Source organism: Drosophila sechellia, chromosome 2R (genome assembly GCF_004382195.2).
Source record: "Drosophila sechellia strain sech25 chromosome 2R, ASM438219v1, whole genome shotgun sequence".
NCBI classification, from domain to species: domain Eukaryota; kingdom Metazoa; phylum Arthropoda; class Insecta; order Diptera; family Drosophilidae; genus Drosophila; species Drosophila sechellia.
In genome coordinates this window covers 17,418,134-17,439,174 of record NC_045950.1, presented here as the reverse complement: position 1 = coordinate 17,439,174, position 21,041 = coordinate 17,418,134, and the positions used below count along the sequence as shown (strand labels likewise).

The following is a 21,041-nucleotide window of genomic DNA, read 5'->3' as shown; positions in this document are numbered from 1 at the left end:
ATAATTCTCCATCAAAGCAAACGAACAAGAAATCAAACTTATACAAATTATTTTTAAGCAACTGATTAAAAATCAGAGAGTTTATTCTTTCTTTTTTTTTTTTTTTTTTTTTGCTCTGAAATTATTTTGAAATATTTATCTAATAGGTATGCCCAAAGTCCAAAGTCCTATAAGCTAACAGCTTCCACGTTTGTTTTCAAATTCCCATATTTGTTGAAAAGTCGGCCCCCGGGTTGTATGCTTTCAATTTTTCGTTTATGAATGGCGTGGAGTTGGGTAACAATTTATTTGTAAATCCCCGCCGACTTAATGGAAACAAATGCTCCAAGCTCTGCTGGGAAATTAAATTTGTGCCGAAATAAGAAGAAATTTCAATTCTCTGTCATCGGAAAATTAATTGCTAAACCCCCGGCCACAATCACTCAATTTGAGCTCATTCCCATTACTCAAGCTCGTTGTCGGCCTTGTCTATATAATGCATGTGGGGTTGAAATTATGTGGTCCGGGGGTCAACAAGTGTCGCTGGCTGCCGACTGGCTGGCCAACTGCCAATTTCTTTATAGGGCATTTCATAACGCGTGAAGAAATTCAATTAAGTTTGCTGCTGCTGCTGCCTCTGTCTGCCACTGTGCTTCTGCTTCCATTTTGGCCACTGTTTTTATGGCCCAAATAAGCGACAAACGAAATTAAAGTCAATAAACAAGAGCTGGCGTCTGCGGCCGGGAATTGTCTCTGCCATTCAGTTGGCCGACGGCCGTCTCTGGCCAATTGGTTTCGGTCACAGTTGTTGTGGTACTCTGTGTCCTCCTCCAGCCGCCTCCTGCCACAATTGTGTGGGGTTTTGTACTTGTTTTGGTGCGAGAAAACCGCAAAAACACCGTCACAGTCGAGGCTACGACAGACAATAGGCCACATGAAATGTATTCCCCGAAGGCCGGAGGGCATGACCCAAGGGTCTGGATTCATTTTAGCATCTCAAACGCGAATCTAAAGCAACTCAAGGACACGGGGGTCGTGCATAATTTTCAATGGGAATACCTGACATTTGTTGCGCCCAAAAGTGGGCTTTGTTATGGAGAAATGTGTAATGGGTCATGGGGTTGGGGAAGGGGAATGTTTCTGCGACACAGCATAAACTCAAAGTACTTGAGAAACGATCCGTCTTCAGAATGATTAATATTAAGTGAACTGATGTTTTAGGACAGCAAGTAATCTGATTCCCGCGCTTATTCCCTTTGCAGATACACGAAGATCTAGAGAAAGATCCGGACTATTCTGGCTCCGGCTTTGGACCCGATGACGAAGACGCCGAACCCGACCAGCACTCGCACAGTTCGCACAACACGCGCATCTCGCAGAGCAGCAACTCCGGCATAAACAGTAAGCATAACTCGAACGAGAACTACGGCAAGAACAGCAAGAACAGCAACAGCGACCTCATCTCGAGTAGATTCAACAACAATAATAATCACAATCAGATCGACAACAGCCAGAATATCAATCTCAATCCCAATAATAACCATCAAACGAATAGTGGCACAATCATTGGTAGTAGCACCACAGCGAACAATAATAATAACCACAATATCAACATCAACAGCCAGAACGGCATCATCAGTGGCAGTGGTAGTGATATCGGTGGCCATAGCACTGGCATTAACTCAATCGGTAAAGATCAAGCTAGTCATGTAAATGCAACACTCGTTGGTGTAACCTCCACACCCGCCACCACTATTTCTACTCCTTCTCCTTCAACTTCAACTTCAACCAACACACCACTACCACTTTCCACAACAGAAACAGATACAGATACAGTACCAGTTAGGGCAACAGCCGTAGAGGATAGAGTATTGGCTAAGGATCGATCGCGTTTAGTTGGTAGTAGCAATGGTAGCAATAACGAAAAGCCCCTCCCCGAATCATACACAACAAGAACACCAACAATCGCATCTCTATATCCAGCAGCTCATACACCAACACAAACCTCATCCACAATCCCAACAACATCGACTTCGACACCAATGCCGACATCAACCCCCACAACGACAACCCCCGCATCCACAACAACGGCGGCAGCAACCCAGCCATCGTCCACTGCCAATAGCAGTACCTCCACCACCACGATGGCTCCCACGATTCCCGCAGAGCCGCAGCAGCCGCTGTTCCCGCCATTCGACAAGGATCTGGATACTGAGTCCAGCGGCGATGGCATCGATGCTGACGCTGAGGATGACGATGAGGACGATGGCGACGATAAGGACTATGACTATAACAAGGAGCTGGACAAAGAAATCGACATCGATGAGCCCGAGCCAGTTGTCCATCATAATAAAGTTGAAACTACGGATGAAATCGATGTGGATGGCGGCGATGAGGATGACAGTGTGGATAGCGATATCGATGGTCCGCGGATCGGTGGCAACGATGGAGATATTACAGAGCGCGGACGTCAGTGGTTTTTATTTTCATCATTTTACTTACTTACTTTTCAACATATTATTTCGTTTATATTTATTTATGTAGTCCTGTGTTATTGTATACCATACAATTTTAGTTCACTGTGTTGTTTTTATTGTTGCACATCCTTTTGTTGTTTATTTCGTCCTTGCACTGCATTGTAAAGCAAAGTATATTTAGTTTGTGTTGTTTTTTTTAGCTATGTATATTTAATTCCTGGCTTTGCTTTTGGTTTTTTGTTTTTTAATTTTTAAGTGAACAGTACGGCTGATTGCTATTAACATTCTTATCTTGAAACTCAATAGCTACAAGTGGTTCATTTCTATTATAAGATACATATCCTTATTTCTATTTCTATTAAAGTAGTTTGATTTCTTTGCGTAGTCTTTTGGCTATTCAACTGTATGCACTTTATGTACTTTAAATATCCAGTATTCAGTTAGTCAAATTAAGTTTCACATTCGGTGTGTGTTAATACATATGATTTGGTTTATTTGTCGCGCTCTGAACGTCTACGGTCAACGCTGCGGGTGTTCCACAATTCCACTCAATCTCAGTCTCTGCCACATCCATGTTTACGTCCCATGAACTGACCAATTCAGCACACGATTCGAACACATTCATTGCAATTCATAACCAATTCATTGAATCATTTCCGTTCACTCTGTTTGTGTCGCTCATCCAATTGGAAAAACTCCCGCAGAGCGAACACAACAATCGCACTTGAACCTCATCCGTTTTAGTGTTTAGACTTAACCTTAAGCTAGATTAAGGCGAATATTTTAAGGATAGTTTGAAAGCTTTTATCGTGACAAATGGTAAGCAAACAAAGGGCAACAGCAAAACCAAAGCCAAACAATCGATTAAGCTGCAGCAGGGAAAGCACTCCATCAGGGATTAGAGGGCGGTAGACATTGTGCAATTCTTGCTCTAGGCATAAAGTTCCATTAACTGTACCGACTGCTCCGCCTCCTGCAGTTTTCGTGAATGAAAATCGCCTGGAAAATCGCACTAAGCCGCGCAGTGATTTTGTGCTTTGCGTTGCTGGGGAAAAAACACTTGGCGTGCTTCGCAGGCACTTCAAATGAAAAATCACCGAGTCCTGGCAATGGCACGGCTCCAGTATCTGCCGCCCACTCCCCACTGCCTTTTGTGAGTAACTGTAGCCGCTTACTTGAGGCATTGTTGCTCCTGATATGGATTTGTGGAGGGGGGAACTCACTTAGAGAAAAAACTAGTCTTTCAAAATAGGAAATCTAAAGGAGTGAGTAGGATTAGGCAAATAGAAAATCACCTGCTATTAAGTTGAAAGGAAACATTTGTCTAGGATCTTAGTTTTATGTTTTCCAGCCTCATAAATTTAATTAGTAGCATTTAGGTTTTATTTCCGTGTACGTCTATCACAATCACTGTTTATGGACCCAACAGAAGCCAGCACAAACTGAAACATGGCCTAATGGCGAGCGGCAGTATGGGCTTCTGTGGGCTTGTGGCTTTGATGTTTGCTTTGCAATTGCCACGCCTCGACCCCGAACACAAACACAATCAATATGGTTGGTTGGTTGGTTGGCGCGGGTGACAAACAGCACTGGCAATAATTTTGCCATAATTGCGCGCAGCTGACCACACGAAACATGGAAGCAGAAAATCAAACCCAACGTGCCACCGATCCCCTCCCAAAATCGCTGGCAACAAAGTGCATTTTGCCATCAAAAGCAGACGCACACATGATGCAGGCACCTTTATTGGTTCAAAGCAAACAGCAGAAGGTCTTGCAGAAAAGCAGACAGGCAGACAATCAATGTGATGGCAAGACAGCGTAGCAATCTCAAAGACTGAAGCTGAGAAATCCATTTGCTCTTGGAAATGGCAAATATTTATAGTTGCGAAGCAATTCAAAGAACTCTCGATTCCTCCTCCTCCTTCTACATATTGCCTTGATTTGCCCGAGTTTGCAATGCGCATATAAAATCAATTCTATGGCCCCCAAACGCGAGGGCCAATTCAAGGAGCCCTCATGGGCATTTCCTAATTAATATGCCGCCCCTGAAGGGAGCAGCCGTGTGTTTGTTAGATATGCAAAGAAGTGTGGAGTACAAGGCCTAAACAAGCAATTTGTTTATCTTGAGCTCTTTTGGGGGTAAGCTTAATATGTGTGTGAGTATCAAACAATAGCTCTCCAAAAATAAGTAGCTTACGCACACATATGCCGGGATTAGGGAAAGAGTTTGGGGAATGGGTGGATGCCATGCCAATTAAATAAAATGTAAACTCGCAGTCTTTGGCAACCAATTGGCATTACATTTCTGCCTGTCAATATCAAGGATGCGAAATAATTGCACTTGTCCAAAGTGAAATGTCGAGATTTCCGAGCAGAATTTGGCACTCGCAGCTGGAAAACTTTTTTCATATTGAAACAAACTTTGCTGGAGAGCGCTGCTCATTACCGTAAAATTAGCTGTCAAGAGTTTACTTACTTTGGCAGGATGTGCCATGCTGTAATTTAACATCCAGAATATCCTGTAGGTTCTAGACAAATACTTCCATGCCAATCTGCGTCTTCAATGGTGTTGGAAACTGCTTAAAATGAAGCTAAATGAATGCATCAATGCATTGAATTTCTTAAAGTTAACTAGCACCTTTAGCCCCTTACCTTTTAAGAGATTAATTTGGCATCCTTGTTAGTTAGTGTACACTTCTGGGAAATACAACATAAGAACTAGCATTTGATATAAGTATTCCTATGTAGTCAACGCTGCTCGACTAACATTAAGCCTTGTAAATACTGCATAACAGCTCATTAACACACGCACACCGTACACACATGTTTACACAACCGTATACACTCACTAAAACAAATATTTACACTCGAATCAATTTAATTGAATACCCAACACACGAAACAACAAAACAAAACAGCAACTCTCTGTCTCACTCTCTGTTTTGTTTGATTTTGCTTGCACGTCATGGGCATAAATGGAACTATTTTTGTCACGTTGCATCTCTTTCTCATCGCCATAATGCCTTCTCTTTCTCCGGAACAGCGGGTGCAGGTGGCAGCAACGTGCACGAATTGGACCCCAACACGAACGTGAATAGCCAGCCCTCCGACACAAAGGGCATCGATCACAGGCCCAACGGCAACGAAGTGGTCATCATGAGCGAGGACGATCGCACGTCGAGCTTCTTCTCGCAGCCCGGAATCCTGGCTGGTGAGTATATCACTCATACGCAACGTATGACTGATACACCTACAAATATCACTCATACTAGATTTCTGTACAGAGGTTACTAAAACTTCATTTTCTTTTCCAGCTGTCATTGGCGGTGCCGTCGTTGGCCTGCTCTGCGCCATACTCGTGGTCATGTTCATCGTGTACCGCATGAGGAAAAAGGACGAGGGATCCTACGCGCTGGACGAGCCAAAGAGATCGCCGGCCAACAATTCGTATGCGAAAAATGCGAATAACCGCGAGTTCTACGCCTGAGATAATGGCACGTCGCGCAGGTATTAAGTTGACCACAAGTGCAGGAACAATGTGTAAGGACGGGACGGAGTGCGAATGACTGGACGAAGGCGGAGCGACTGGGTTTGGTTTGGCTCAACTGAATACACTGTGCGGAGTGGGAGTGCAGCATCATCGGCAAACCACTGAAACAAGGATTAATCATCCGCAGCAGCAGCTACAAAACTAACACAAAAACAAATGAAAATTTCAAACGTTTTCAAACACACACAATTTTTCGTGAGGGGTAAATTAAATTAAAACAAAAAAAGAAAACACAAATCGGCAATATAATAACGAGGAAAACGAAAAGGAAACAAAACAAAAAAAAAAAGGAAAACTTACCTGTAAGTTAATGCAAAATACACACTCTGCGTATGTGGGTGTGTGTACGCGACTTTTCTATTTAAGTAAGTTTTAAGCGACAAAAACAAACAAAAATATCAAATATAATTGCAAATAAATCATGCGAAATTTAATATATAAATAATATATTATATATAAATAGTGAAACCAATATAAGGGCGGGCAAAATTAAGCGAATTAATTATGAATTACGAGTAGAGCAAAAGCAGAAAGAGCAGGAGAAAATTGAATAATAACTATAATAATACACACACACACGCGCATCCAACTACATAGATGTAAAAGGCAACTTTCGTGCATATTGAATATAAATGTATGGATTATATATGTTAGCTGAATAACGAAAGCGAATTGGATACATCACGATTATCTCTCAACTCTCTATAGACCCCTCGTCGAACCTCCACACACACTCTTCATTTCAACAATCAATTTGTCAAACGAAGTCCAATGAAAATATTATAATTATGAATTTTGCGGCAACAGCAAGCGGAAATCGATGCATAAATGTTTTTAAGTTATACATAAGCGAAACTATGTAATTATTAGTGTAATTCCTAAAACAAACAAAACAAAAAGAAAAAAGAAAACGAAAAACGAATACTAAATCAAGCAAAAATCAGATTTATGAACACTGTGAACCTTCCTGGCAACTAAAAACAAACAGAATTGAAATGAAAAGGACTATTTCTACTTTTTTCTAGAAAACACAAAACCACGAATATTTATTGAAATGATACTGAAAACTGAAATTAAAAATGAATTGGAAATGGAAATGAATTGAATTGAATTGATAGTTCGTCAACGAGAAAGCAATTGTACATTAATTTAGGTTTCCACTTGGGTTTTAGAGTTATTCGAGATTTCCTTCGCTTGACTAAACTGCTTCTTCCATGGCTAAGAATCAAAATCGGATTAACGCATTAATTATTGTGCATTTATTTAGTTTTTACGTTCGCTGTCACTGACAATTGTTTAGTTTTGCAAGCAAAATACAAAAGCGAATACGAACGACCGCAACAGCTACAACAACAAGAAGAACCACAGCAACAGATCATAATCACATGCAATAGTGTTAATTGTTAAGTTTACAAGGCGAATTCAAATTAAACTAAAACAAAGCAGTCCAGCAACAAATGTTATACTCACCCACGCCCTCATACCAATCAATTAGCTGCAATACTTGTTTAATTGTTAGTCAACCAATATTCTCTCTCCAACTCTCATGCCATATTTTCATTGCGAAAAGAAGTTACGAAAACGAAAACTAATATATAACATATAAGTATATAATTAGCAACATAAATCAATTGTGTGTGTAACTGTGTATAATGCATAAATAATGAATTAAACCTACTACTACTTCGACAGCAGAGCATATAACAAAGGGAACTTTCGAACATCATCAGAGAAGTGAAAACTATTTTTACCCCTTTCCGGAATCCAAACTGAAACTCACACACAAAAAACATGCACACTTCTCACACACACAAACACAAGCAAACATGAAAACATGAGCAACAGCAGCAACAGGAACTAAAACATTTTTCTGAACACAACTTTTTCTACACTGTAAAAAACGCAAACGCAACTTTTTTGATATGTACAAGTACTATGTTTGTTCAACTCTCGACCCATAGTACGTTTTGTCAAATTTTACATCAACTTTTTTTGCTACTTTGTAAGCGTTTAGTTTGTTAGTTTTTTAAAATGCGCTGAATGTACTGAGAAATTGGTTTTGATTTGCTAAATAAAACTGGTATAAAACTAATTTAAACAAAACATGTAGTTTCTCTCCTTCAATATAACTCTCTATACACGTGACTCGGTCGTAAGTGTGTTTGCTTTACAGTTTAGCCTTCATCAGGGGCTTCAGGTAGGACTCAAAGGATGTTTGGACGGGCTTCTGGTTCATGGTGCTGCGCTTGGCCGAATCGAAGAGCCTGGGATACACATTGCCATCGTAGCTGCCCAGCACGGAGTTCAGCACGCGGTCGTGGAACTCGAACCCATCGCATATGGCCACCGCATTGGGTCGGAACTGCTCCAGGGAATCCTCCAAGCGTTTCTGCAGCGATCGCAGATCCGCATCGCTGAGCTTAATGAACTAGCAAGCAAAATGGCATAATTAACAATGATTTAAGTGGAACTGAGAGGAAAACTCACTCTTAAAATGTCATTGAGGTTATTAAGCACAGTCTGGACCAGAAATAGTTCCAGCACGTTCTCCAATATCTTGTTGAGGGCGGGGGATCGCTTCTGGGCCTTGGCACCAGTGATCTGCTCCAGGAATGTCTGGCACACGAACTGGCGACCATGCAGCTGAAATATGTTTAAATGGTTGTCAAATATAGTCATCTCCGAGGTCATCTCTGACTTGGTTTATAGTATTTACCTCAGCTGCACGAGTCAGTTCGATTCCCGTGTTATTGGCCGCCACACCTTGAGACTGCCCGCTGGCCATGCGATTCGCTAGATTCTCGAAAGCAATGCGGGTTTTGCTATAAATGAATCATGTTAGCACTTAGTTAAAAACATGCTTTGAAGCCAAACTCACTGTGCAGCCGTGTATTGCAAAGCCTTGATGATGCACTGCCAGGAATCGTCCCACTTGGGGAACTCCTTCAGTTGCATTGAGCTCGCAAAGTAGCTGTAGGATGCGGACAGTGGTTTCTTGTCCACGAACGAAGCCCATGCCTTAACTAAAGCGCGTCCGATTTGCAGAAGCAGCACCGTGTTCTCGCCTTCGTAGGTGTACGCAGCCACAGCATTGCCATAGATGTTGCTCAAGTTGGCGGCGGTGAGGTAACCATGTCCTCCAGTTGACAGACGAAGTTTTTCAATGCCAGCACAGCCGTCAGTGGTGCAGAGAACCTTGAGCGCACAGGACAGGATGTGCATGTCGGGCAGTCGCTCGAACTTGCCGTTATTGGCTTCCTGCACTGTCTGGGCATACATCTCCCACACGTACTCGGTGGCCAGGTGGTAGGCGATACCCGTAGCAATCTCGGGGAAGAGCTTCAGGCGCTGGGTCACATGATCTATGATCTGAGGCTCGGGTTGACTGTTGGTACATAGACATTAAGTATTTACTTCTGCAGACACCATCGCAACTTACTTGGGCTCAATGGGACTCTGACGCCGCACCGCAGAGTATCTGGTGGCAATGGTTGCCGCCGCCAGGAGCAGCGTGGAGTTCTGGCTAACGATCAAGCAGCGCGTGTACACCATGGTCAGGTAGTTAATCCTCGATGCCGGACTGGCCTTGAAGGTGCCATCCCGCTCCACCTTAGCGAACTTCATCAGCATGTTGGTGCGCGGAATTCGGACGTGGTTCAGTCCCAGAAAGCCCTGGTTCACGGATGCCATGCCGAGCTTCTTGCCAATCTCACCGATATCAACACCCGGCAGTGGCATGTGAGTTTCGGAATCTCTTACCGGCACAATAAACATTTGCACGCCATGATGAACATCGGCTATATATAGTTGAGCTACTACCATGGCATGATTGGCAGTGTGTCCCACTAAAGATGATAAGGTTGGATTAAATGCATATTTGGACTACAACTATAATTAAACTACTTACAACCGCCGGGCCACCACTTGTAGGCCTCCAAGTTCGGTGTATTTAGCACAAACTCATCCGTCTTGGGATCAAAGTCAGCCCGTGTGGCCAAGCCACGGACATTGGTGCCATGGGCCAGCTCCGTTTGGGCGTAGGTGCCGATAATGTTGCAGTTCTCCGCCGGCTTGCCCCACTTCTCCACCTGTTCGGCAGTGCCCTGACCTTTGATCACATCCACGAACATGGTGATGTGGGTGGCAACCGGATGATTAGCCGGGAAAAGTCCAAAGCTCTGTGCATTGAATAGTCCTCCACTGCAAATCGGGCAGAGATAAGATTAAGGAAACCTTTTACACACTTGCCTTTTCAACTTACGGCCAGATGTCAGTTCCTCCAGGATTAAGCTTGTTCTGCAGAGCCTTGAGCTTAACTGATGCCTCAGCCACCTTCTTTACCGTGGAATTGTAGACCTCCTCGTGGGACATGTACTCATGGTTGAGGCCATAGCCATCCTCAAGATCGCTGAAGATCGCTTTTTCTGTTGATTAGAAATTACACTTTTTATACAACTTTCCATTATAAACAAAATAAGTGGTAGCAATAAAAGATGGAATCAGTCGTAAACTTAATGGTTGGATTTATAAATGGATGACTGTGCCTGTCGTTATCACCTGGGGGCGCGGATCAGCCCTTTAAACTGATAGGAAACTAGCGCATTTGCAATTGCAGCCAATGGTAGATACCACAACTGCTATCACTATATTGTGTTATTGATAAAGCAACAGTTTTAATTCGGCTGCTCAACAATGTATAACAATATTTGGACTTGGGTCCATTTGATGAACTCTTTGGACCCCGATTTTCTTGATGGCAAAGAAGGTTCAAGAGACCAAAACCTGTGCCATATCACGAACACCGGCGTGAAGCTAGTGATTTTTATCTTTAACAATTACCAATCTCGCGCTTCTTCTTCAGTTTGTCTTGACCACCGTGCCACCAGGCGGAGAACTCCTCCACATTGAATTCTGCTTCAGCACGTTCCTTCTGAAGAAATGGATTCACTGTGCTGGGTATTAGGTTTTTAATGTGCGACATTGTTGTGTGCAAAATATAAATACGGAATTGTTAACAACTAAACTGTGGTCCACCACTAGATCCAACCAACAGCTGTGAGCTCCACGCGACTACTGAGCGAAAGTGGATGGATCGGTGAGAAGGAAAAGCTTTTGTGGGGCAAAGTGCAGAAGTCAGCTATTTTAAGAGAGAAAGCTGATCGACAAAAAGCACAGTTTGGCAAAGAATTCAGTTAAAGAGCGGTATATGTTGGGTTTATATTATTTAACAGTATTATTAACAAAAATAATAAAAAACTGGTTGTGATCACGCAAATACCAATACATATGGGGTATTTACAATACATTACATTCAGCTTAGCCGTAGATAGTGGATTAAATAGACAGCTGTCCTAGGCATTAAATATTTGACTTCATGAACGGCCTCAGGATCTCATGGAATGACTTAGGCACTGATTTTTGGTTCATCGGATTCTTGAGGGCCGCATCGAAGATACGCTCGTAGGCATTGCCATCATATGAGCCCAGAGTGGAGTTCAGCTGGAGATCGCTGAAGTCGAAGCCATCAACAATGGCCACAGCATCAGGTCGCAGTTTGGTAAGCACAGTTTCCAAGCGATCCTGCAGCCTGGAGAGATCCGTATCGGTCAAGTTAATGAACTGTGAAATAATCATATATTAAGTAAACATTCAAGACATTCTAGACTATATAACTGAAACTCACTCTCAGCAGGTGACCCATTTGATTAAGTGTCTCCTTGACTAGGTACAGCTCCAACAGGTTCTCCAGGACTCGATTGAAGTTAGCTGAGCGGGTCTTAGATTTAGCACCGGTCACAGCTTCGGTGAAAGCACTGAAAACAAAAGCACGTCCGTGGAGCTATGGACAAGAAAATATTAAAAGTTTTTTAGAAATTCGTAGTTCGGAGTCCAAGTCACTTCAGCAAACCAACCTCTGCCGCCTGGGTGAACTCAATGCCCGTGTGGTTAGCTGCGTTCGCTTCAGTTTCACCCCTTGCCAGACGGTTGGAAAGGCTCTTGAATGCCAACTGTGTTCTATTGGCAGCTGCATACTGCATGGCCTTAACCATGTTCTTCCAACTTCCCGTCCAGGTGCCAAACTCCGGATTCTTTTGCACCTCGGCCAAATAGCGAACGGTGGGCGGCAACGGAGCTCCAGTCAACGCGGCGCGCCAAGTCTTCATTAAAAATCGACCGATCTGCAGAAGCAGTACGGTGTTCTCACCCTCATACGTGCAGGCTGCGGTGGCATTAACGTATATGCTGCTCATGTTGGATGAGGTGAGGTATCCATGGCCACCACATGCCAGTCGCAATTTCTCTACACCAGCAGCGGACTCCATGGAGCAAGTAACTTTCAAAGCGCAGGACAGGGAATGCAACTCCGGCAGACGCTCGTATTTTCCGTTCTCTATATCCTTAATGGTCACATCATACAGATTCCACAAGTAATCACTGGCCTTCCGGTATGCCACGCTGGTGGCTATCTCTGGAAAGAGTTTCATTTGCTGTGTAACATGATCCATGATCTGAGGCTCCTGTTCGCTGAAAGTACGCAAGGAACAATTGAATTCGAATAAATGTATCTACGTTGTTTACAACTCACTTGGGATTAATGGGGCTTTGACGGCGCACAGCCGAGTATCTGGTTGCAATGGTGGAAGCAGCAGCCAACATGATGGCATTACTTCTGGCAACTACACAACGCGTGCGCACCATGGCAAAGTAGGTAAGCACATTGGTGGGACTACTAACATAGGATCCATCAGCCTTGACCTGGGCATGTCTCATCAGCATTCTAGTACGAGGAATACGTACGTCCTTTAAGCCTAGGAAACCATTGTTCACGCCAATAAAACCCATCTTCTTGCCAATATCACCGATGTGGACGCCGGGCAGTGGTTCGTGGGTGTCTTCATCACGCACCTGAATAAAGAACATGTGCGGACCCTTGCACTTGTCGTCGATGTACAGCTGTGCCATAACCAGGCAGTGATTGGAGCTGTGGCCCACTGAAAGTTTTTAGTATAAATATAATATCTGAAAACCAATTGGATCATTATGCCAGAACTTACAGCCTCCTGGCCACCACTTGTAGGAGGAAATCTTGGGGGTGTTGAGTACAAATTCATCAGTCTTTCGATCGAAATCAGCTCGTGTTTCCAGCCCGCGCAAGTAGGTTCCATGACCCAATTCCGTTTGGGCATAGGTACCGCAAATCTCGAAGCGTTCCACCCGCTTGCCAAAGTCTTCATACTGCTCCGGAGTGCACTGAGCCTGCAGAGCTTTCACCAGCATCACGTACATAACACCAAAAGGATTGCCACCGGGAACAAGACCCCACATCACTTGATTGTCATACATGTTCCTGGAAGAGTAAGGTAATCAGCCATGATTCGAGTACTTGGCATCGGTAAGCAGGAAACACTCACGGCCAGTAGACATCTCCGCTAGGATTGCGCTCCTCCTGCAGGCGGCGTAGCTTCTTGGCGCCATCGATTGCTCCACGCGTGGAAAACTCGATGATCTCTTCGTGCGTTTTGTTTTGCAGCTGCAGCATCTCCGAGTAATCCACATCCTTCTCCATATATTCACCTGGTCATAACGAAAAACAGCCAAGTCAGCATGACCCTCAAGTTATCTGTTCCCACTGATTAGCGCGAAGATTAGTTTTATGGACTTTATGGACTTACGAACGCCGCGGTTGAACTTTAGCACTTCCTCGCCCCCCGCCCACCAAGCGGCGAATTCTTCGCTGCTAAAGCTGGCTGCATCGCGTTCCTTCTGCAGATCGGGATTTACGGTGGTGGGGATAACGGAGTTGGGAATAACGGAAGTGGAAGAGGCCATTGCAACTAGATTTAGAAAACCTCCGAACTGCGCGCCAAGAGCACCGATCGCTTACTGAGTTTGAAACAGCCGATGGCTCTCAATAAATAAAAGTGAAACCAGCCGGTCAATAAACTTGTAGTCTTTGCTCTTTCGGTGCGAGTGCTTTTGGTTGAACGCTTTGTTGTGGCGCAACCGTTATATGGGTAATCGCTGGATCCTAGGTCAAAATTTAATCGGATGCATGCTCCACTTTACTACCTTATTACGCTGACATTAAGGCGGTAAACAAAATTAATAAGATAAGATTTGAATACCAACAAATATTAGATTGGCCCCTACAGATGTTAGGACTCAAATTAGTAAACTGATAGCAAGTTTTAGATCACTTGCGATCGCACTAAGCACAGCTATCGGTAAATAGAAGCATGTTACACTTCTCTGTTAACTAACATTACTGTTATCGGTTATTAGAAAATCGACAGACTTCCATCTCAATTGGATTTCTAGTGTTTGGTTTAGTGCAGTTTATTTACCTTATTTTTCTTGGCATACAATGCCGATCAACTTTAATATTGGCTTGCTGGGACATGTTGACAGCGGCAAGACCACCTTGGCCAAGGCTTTAAGTTCGATTTCAAGCACGGCCGCCTTCGACAAGAATCCGCAGTCAGTGGAGCGAGGAATAACTTTGGATTTGGGCTTCAGTGGACTTTTGGTGGATGCTCCTGCACACTTACCCCAAGGAGAACAGCTCCAGTTCACCTTTGTCGACTGCCCCGGCCATGCAAGTCTCATACGCACTATTATAGGAGGTATCAATATCATTTGATGCCACTCTAAGAACCTTTACCTATCCCAATAAATTGCAGGTGCCCAGATCATTGATGTCATGCTTCTGGTGGTGGACGCACAAAAAGGCATACAAACCCAAACAGCGGAGTGCCTAATTATCGGGGAGTTACTGCAGAAAAAGCTGATTGTGGTGATCAACAAAATAGATGTTTATCCAGACGATCAGAGGGCGTCTAAGCTGGAGAAGCTACGCTTGCGACTCGCAAAAACTTTGGAAGCCACCACATTCGGTGGTCAAGTGCCCATCTGTGCTGTGTCTGCTTTGCAAGGAACACATATTGCGGAGTTGCAAGAAGCACTGAGAGAAGCATACTTCCAGCCGCAGAGAAACCTATCCGATCCTCTGTTCATGTACGTTGATCATTGCTTCGGAATAAAGGGTCAGGGAACCGTTTGCACTGGCACTCTGCTCCAGGGAAAGGTTCAGGTAAACGATGTGATTGAGCTGCCAGCTCTCGGGGAGCAAAGGAAAGTGAAATCCATGCAGATGTTCCGCAAAAACGTGACCAGCGCCTCTATGGGCGATAGAATTGGGCTTTGTGTGACACAATTCAATGCAAAGCTGCTGGAGCGTGGAATCATTACCCAACCGGGTTACCTGAAACCCATCTATGCCGTGTGTCTACAGTTCAAACCTATCCGCTACTACAAGGAAGTCATAAAATCGATGAGCAAGCTGCACATCTCAGTGGGACACAACACAGTGATGGCCAATGTAACTTTGTTTCGGGATACGGACGGCACATCTTCCACGTTCCAACTGGACAAAGAATATGAGTATATGGACGAAGTCCAACCTGCGGAGGTTCAACATAATGATGTGATCTATGCACTATTGCAATTCGAAAGCCCTGTCCTAGCTCCACCACATTCAACACTGATAGCTTCTAAGCTGGACATGGACGTCCATAGTACCAGTTGTAGATTGGCGTTTTGGGGACGCATTGCCTGGCAGACGCACAGTTCCAAATACTTCCAGGAAGAACTGCCAAAACTGCGGATTTTCAAGCGCAAACAGAAAGTGGGAAGCATTCAGCGAGTGGTCAATACCAACGAAGTGATAGTTCAAAACCTTTTTAAAAAGGACGCCAAACGTGATTTGTACGTCGGCAAAAATGTGGAGCTCTCAACGGGAGAGAAGGGTCGTATTGAACGCACTTTTGGCCAGACATCCAAGGTGGCTATAACTTTTCAGAACGCGCTATCTCCTGAAACAATAAGCAATGTAAAGAATGTTAAGGTTCTGCTTAACTGTAAGAAATATGTGTTTAATAAACAAGCTGGCTTGTTTCAATGACAAAATTAATAACTAGGTTTTTATCTCTAATTTAAATATTCCGCCAAGGTGATAAGCTTATCGACCATTTATATTTAAGAATGTACTAATGCTGTAAAATTGCTGTTAACTTCTAACATTACATGACAGAACACTTTTAGAGCCATAACACTTTCGGTATATTTTTAGAACTCTGCACAGTTGTATTTGCGACCGCTCTGAGTGCGGTCACACTGCCCCAATCCCAAAATGCCAATGTTAAAAAACAACAACAATTTTGGAGCCTGCCCCCGCGAACTGCAATAAACAAAACATCGAAACCGGAATCGAAAAGGACAACACATAGTACCCACGCTAAGGAGCTCCCGCCAACACAACACCACCACCACCGCCCAGCCAACCGAAGAGGCCAAAAAGAACACCACCCATGTTCCCAGTGCTGCTGCTCCTTCTCTTCTTCTTCGCCAAGGGAACCCACCAGATCAATGTGGACTGCAACGAGCTCCAGATGATGGGCCAGTTCATGTGCCCCGACCCGGCGAGGGGTCAAATCGATCCGAAGACGCAGCAGCTGGCCGGATGCACCAAGGAGGGTCGCGCCCGCGTCTGGTGTATCGCCGCCAACGAGATCAACTGCACGGAGACGGGAAATGCAACGTTCACCCGGGAAGTGCCCTGCAAGTGGACGTAAGTGCAGCTACAGTATCTCCTTAACACAATCTTAAGAACTTTATTCCTAGGAATGGCTATCACCTGGACACCACACTGCTACTCTCTGTCTTTCTGGGCATGTTCGGCGTGGATAGGTTCTATTTGGGCTATCCGGGTATCGGACTGCTCAAGTTCTGCACCCTCGGCGGCATGTTCCTGGGCCAGCTGATCGACATCGTGCTGATAGCCCTGCAGGTTGTGGGTCCGGCGGATGGCTCCGCCTATGTGATACCCTACTACGGAGCCGGCATCCACATCGTGCGCAGCGACAACACCACCTACCGGCTGCCCAGGGACGACTGGTGATGGTTAAGGCAGCACAGCGCCTGGTGTACAGTAGATCACGTTAAGTCCTTGTTATACCTTAAGTACGGCTTATGACACTAACGATAAGCAACGACTGCGGATCCGTTCCGATCGATCGATGGAGCGGTTCGGCTCGGATCGAGACTCTGATTAGTGCATTACGTACCCTAGTTGATAAGTGTATAGATTGTTGCCACCCCTCCTTTGCGTAGCCTAAGTTGCATTGTTTAGACTTAGTTACCAATGTACATGGTCCCTCATACAACTCTACATCTGTGTAATTGTATAGGCCGCATAGACAAATTGTTTGCCAATATAACTAACGATTTTAATTAGTCTGTCGTGTATGCCGTGCATGTGTATATGTATCTTCCGTGGAATTCCCTCTGTCAGCTGGCGGACGAACAATCGCACTTCTTGGCAATATAATTGGCCCACTTGTACTTTGAACTCGCGAACATTTTCGGCGTGACAGAGATTGGTCAACAAGAGAACAAAACGGAGAAACCACAGTGCCGGCGACATCCCGCCTTGTTGACGTTGTTGACTCACCGGCGAAACGCCCAGACACCAGAGCAGCACATCGACGGAGAACGATTACGCACAAGCTGGGCTATTGCAGAGGCGACGGTGGCGGCGACGGATCTTTTCTGTTCGGAAAACATTTGCTCTTCTTCTGGCCCTTTCATCCGATTGGCATTTCCGAATTTATCAGCGGCGACGCATCAGCCGGCGAGTTGTTCGATTTTAATTGCATGGCCGGGGTCGCTTGTAATTCGATGCGTTTTAATTAGGCTCTTAATTAAGATCAAGTTTGGTTTTATCTTGAAAAATGGGTGAGTGTTGCGAATAGCATGCAAATGGGATGATTGGCCTGCAAATGCTTAAAGGTTGGCATTTCAGCTCTAATCGAGTTCATTTGGATATATGTATATATAGGAGTAACTTACTTTAGGCTTTTTATAACGTACAATATATCGTTAAGCAGGCAGTTTAAGTTAATAACTATTCTTAGTACCTTTTCAGTTCCTCTCAAACTGCCTACCAAAAGTTTTAAAGCTACGCCCATCAAACTGTACGCATATTGGGTATTGTTGTCCCAGGCAACGGTAAGTAATACTACGAAATGGCCACGCCCCCTTCACCAGCCCCTTTGTATGGGCAATGCACTGACCCCGGCCACGCCCACCGCCCACTTTATTGTTATACAGATAAATGGACATGTGCAAAAGAGCTTTTCAATTAGCCCGGCCAGAAGCCAGAAGTTGACAATGTGTTGTTGATACTCGTATGTCGCAGTGGATCCACTGGATACACCTAATTACAGTGTTAATGTCTTGCCGCCTGTGTAAACATCCAGTGATGGGGGGCGGGGGTCGTTCTGGTAGGGGCAAGGAGGAGCATCACACAGGCAAAAAATTAATTCACTTTAAATGAAGATTTTAAATGGATATCTACCATATCATCGTCATCTATAGAATACTTATATTAGTGAATAAAATACATGTTTCATTTACCAAATTATTTTTTAAATAATTTATAAAAAGAAGTTAAGGACCCAAAGGACTTCCTATTTATTATGTTGTATATTATTTTTCCTGCAATTCTTTTCATTGGTAGTGTACAATATATTTTCGAAGTGTAGCACTTGATCTTTGTCCGCAGTTATCCCCCTGCAATTTGCTCCTTGAAGCCACTTTTCCTATGCTGCATGTATGTAGGTATAGCTTTCCATGGGGCAAATGAACTCTGCGCCATTAGGGAAATTTGAGCAGCTTGTTTGTGAGCAGACTGTTGGTCTTGGATGTGCGCGTGATAACCCTATGGAAAATGCCCAGATCGACCAGATCCCCCACAGATTGTTGACTCTTTGACTGGGCGCAAACTATTTCACAACTTCGGCCGAGCTGTTTGCTATTGGTATTGGGATTATTCTCACCTGACGCTCATCCCGAAATAGCCAGCACAATAGCGACCGTAGTCACTTATTGGCCAATTGCAAATAATTACCAGTATCAAAATAGCATCGATTCGCTGCGCAAACTGCTTGGCAATCGTATATATAGCATATAGGCTGTGGATAATCGCACCAAGTGGTGGGCGGGTTGGGTGTTGGGTCTGCTGGAGACGCTCGACGGCTTGCCTATTTGCTTAGGGCTTAGAAGCTCAACGCTTAATTACGCTCAAGTGGCGTGGAAAATTGTGGGCCGGGATTCTCAGATTTCCAACCACCGCCCACCGTCCACCACCCATCCAACCATCCACCCATCCAGCAGGCAATTCGACCCGATGACGTTTATGCCAAATTGCTTTGCACTTTGTTTGCGATGCGGGGAGAACCTATGCAAATAGCAAACGGCATTTAATGAAACGCAATTATTTAATTTTACAGACTGCGTCACGGTTCCCACCTGGCTGCATATTGCACCGTTCGCCTCATAAATAATGACTGGGCAACCTCCAGTGACAAAATCCATGGCCTGGGAAACTCCATCTCCATCTGCAACTCCAAATCCAAAGCCGAAACCAAGAGCATAGGCAAAGCTGAAACCGAAGCATAATCCAAACCGAGTTTCGTTCGTGATAACTGCAATTTTCCAGCCACAACTACAGATACAATGAGTGCATAAATCATCTCCAGCTCAGCTGCAACTCCGTGGCATTTTCCTAGCGTGCCGCGGCAGCTTTTCCAAAAAAAGAAAAACGTAGAAAAAGGCCATCGCATAAATGTCAAATGGCTGGCAGTTTGATTTGGCTGCGGGTTAAGTGTGAATTATCCCAGGGCCTCGAAAACTCGCCACCATTTGTATACCGTCTCATCTGCCAAATGCATTTAAGAGATTTAAGTGCTATTATCGCATTCGAGACAAATACCATAAGACACAATTCGGATTGCAGTCACGTCGGCTTTGGGGACCATAATGAATGGATTCATTCATTCATTGTGGGAAAGATCTGCTGCTTACGATTTGCAGTGCAACTAACTAAACTAAATAAAACTAAAGAGTTAGCTAGAACTTAGCCCACGCGCTTGGTTAGTTTAGTTAGCTTACAAAATGTTTATTACTTACAATGATTCATGTCTATTGGTATGGATTGTGAAATTCCTTGTCATATATATCATATGTACATGCCATACAGGTGATAATTTCACCTGACTGATCAAATCAGCACACTTTTGAACTTCAATTCATTCATGGTTCGAGTGGAAACAACAATCTAATCGATACTACGGGCGAATAATGCTTTTATCAGACGGGAAAATACCTTAGTGAACTATCAAAACAAAGAAGTCGAGGCAGACAGCGCGGAATGCCAGTTGACAAATTCTAATTGGCAAAAGTTCCCGGAATTGAATCGAATCGCATTGAATTGATTTGCCTACTATGCGACTACTAAGGTGTGTTGATTCCCCACGAGGGGGGGTGGGGGCTTCTCATGTTCGCCCTGTTAACACTTTGCCATCGTCGAGGTGTTCATTTCGCTTAGGAATGAGTGAATGTAGATTGAAATTCGATTTCAATTGCAATTCGTGCAGAGTGCGCCTTTGAAGTCGGCAGCCCTGAAATTTGGTTACATTGGTATATTTGTATATCTTAATATCTCAAACATGATGCGGCAAGTTTAATTCAGTAGACAATGAATGATATTGCGTTCGAGACCATAAAATGTTAAACTCTTAGGGCTATGCTATCTCTATATAATCTAGATTATCTCAAAATTAGCGTAGATAATGATATATAATAAACATATTGTACTAGTATTATTTTAAGGTATTACTTAGTTACTTAGTTGGTATTATTTAGTTAAAAACTTTAGAACGCTAATTGCTTGTGCTTCAACCCCAGAAAAGTCCCCTTATCGCTAAAAAATCACAGCAAAGTGCGAGCCCCCAAAAAGAGAAGCGCCAACGAGGCCCCAATTCTCTGCTGCTGCGCTGCTTCGCCTTCGGCTCGGCTCGGCTCGGCGACACCGACACCGAGACCGACACGAAGGCCAGCCCGAACGCAGACGAGCGTTTTCTCAGTTTTCTCAGCGTTTTTTCCGCCTTCAGTGCTCAGTTCAACTTTAGCTGC

At 44.1% G+C, this 21,041-nt stretch overlaps 5 protein-coding genes across 9 annotated transcripts in view; 3 read left to right on the top strand and 2 right to left on the bottom strand.

Moving 5' to 3' along the window:
* LOC6615381 (syndecan) overlaps nt 1-8,100 on the top strand; it is an 87,373-nt gene extending 79,273 nt beyond the window's left edge. For 2 of the 5 annotated variants that reach the window (XM_032716356.1, XM_002039727.2), the window contains 4 exons: nt 1,242-1,380; nt 1,963-2,448; nt 5,502-5,669; nt 5,773-8,100. In XM_032716356.1, coding sequence (XP_032572247.1) covers nt 1,242-1,380; nt 1,963-2,448; nt 5,502-5,669; nt 5,773-5,945 — 966 coding nt within the window. In that variant the 3' untranslated portion in view covers nt 5,946-8,100. Of the gene's footprint in view, nt 1-1,241; nt 1,669-1,962; nt 2,449-5,501; nt 5,670-5,772 lie in introns of all 5 variants that reach the window. The other 3 variants (XM_032716357.1, XM_032716358.1, XM_032716359.1) reach the window with 3 other exon arrangements.
* LOC6615380 (probable peroxisomal acyl-coenzyme A oxidase 1) lies at nt 7,996-11,085 on the bottom strand. Its single transcript, XM_002039726.2, has 8 exons — nt 10,848-11,085; nt 10,270-10,432; nt 9,916-10,208; nt 9,448-9,853; nt 8,887-9,393; nt 8,725-8,830; nt 8,496-8,651; nt 7,996-8,436 (listed from the first exon to the last, which is right to left on the bottom strand). The coding sequence occupies exons 1-8, from the start codon at nt 10,987-10,989 to the stop codon at nt 8,176-8,178; spliced, it is 2,034 nt and encodes a 677-aa protein (XP_002039762.2). The 5' UTR covers nt 10,990-11,085; the 3' UTR covers nt 7,996-8,175.
* Nucleotides 11,086-11,213: 128 nt separating this feature from the next.
* On the bottom strand, nt 11,214-14,158 carry LOC6615379 (probable peroxisomal acyl-coenzyme A oxidase 1). Its single transcript, XM_002039725.2, has 7 exons — nt 13,682-14,158; nt 13,421-13,583; nt 13,064-13,356; nt 12,595-13,000; nt 11,921-12,533; nt 11,692-11,847; nt 11,214-11,627 (listed from the first exon to the last, which is right to left on the bottom strand). Exons 1-7 carry the CDS (start codon nt 13,836-13,838, stop codon nt 11,367-11,369), a joined length of 2,049 nt encoding a protein of 682 aa, XP_002039761.2. The 5' UTR covers nt 13,839-14,158; the 3' UTR covers nt 11,214-11,366.
* Nucleotides 14,159-14,323: 165 nt separating this feature from the next.
* Nucleotides 14,324-15,984, top strand: LOC6615378 (selenocysteine-specific elongation factor). The gene is made up of 2 exons (XM_002039724.2): nt 14,324-14,632; nt 14,690-15,984. The coding sequence occupies exons 1-2, from the start codon at nt 14,374-14,376 to the stop codon at nt 15,967-15,969; spliced, it is 1,539 nt and encodes a 512-aa protein (XP_002039760.1). The 5' UTR covers nt 14,324-14,373; the 3' UTR covers nt 15,970-15,984.
* A 169-nt stretch (nt 15,985-16,153) lies between these two features.
* On the top strand, nt 16,154-17,300 carry LOC6615377 (TM2 domain-containing protein CG10795). The gene is made up of 2 exons (XM_002039723.2): nt 16,154-16,635; nt 16,689-17,300. Exons 1-2 carry the CDS (start codon nt 16,376-16,378, stop codon nt 16,963-16,965), a joined length of 537 nt encoding a protein of 178 aa, XP_002039759.1. The 5' UTR covers nt 16,154-16,375; the 3' UTR covers nt 16,966-17,300.
* The last annotated feature ends 3,741 nt before the right edge of the window (nt 17,301-21,041 follow it).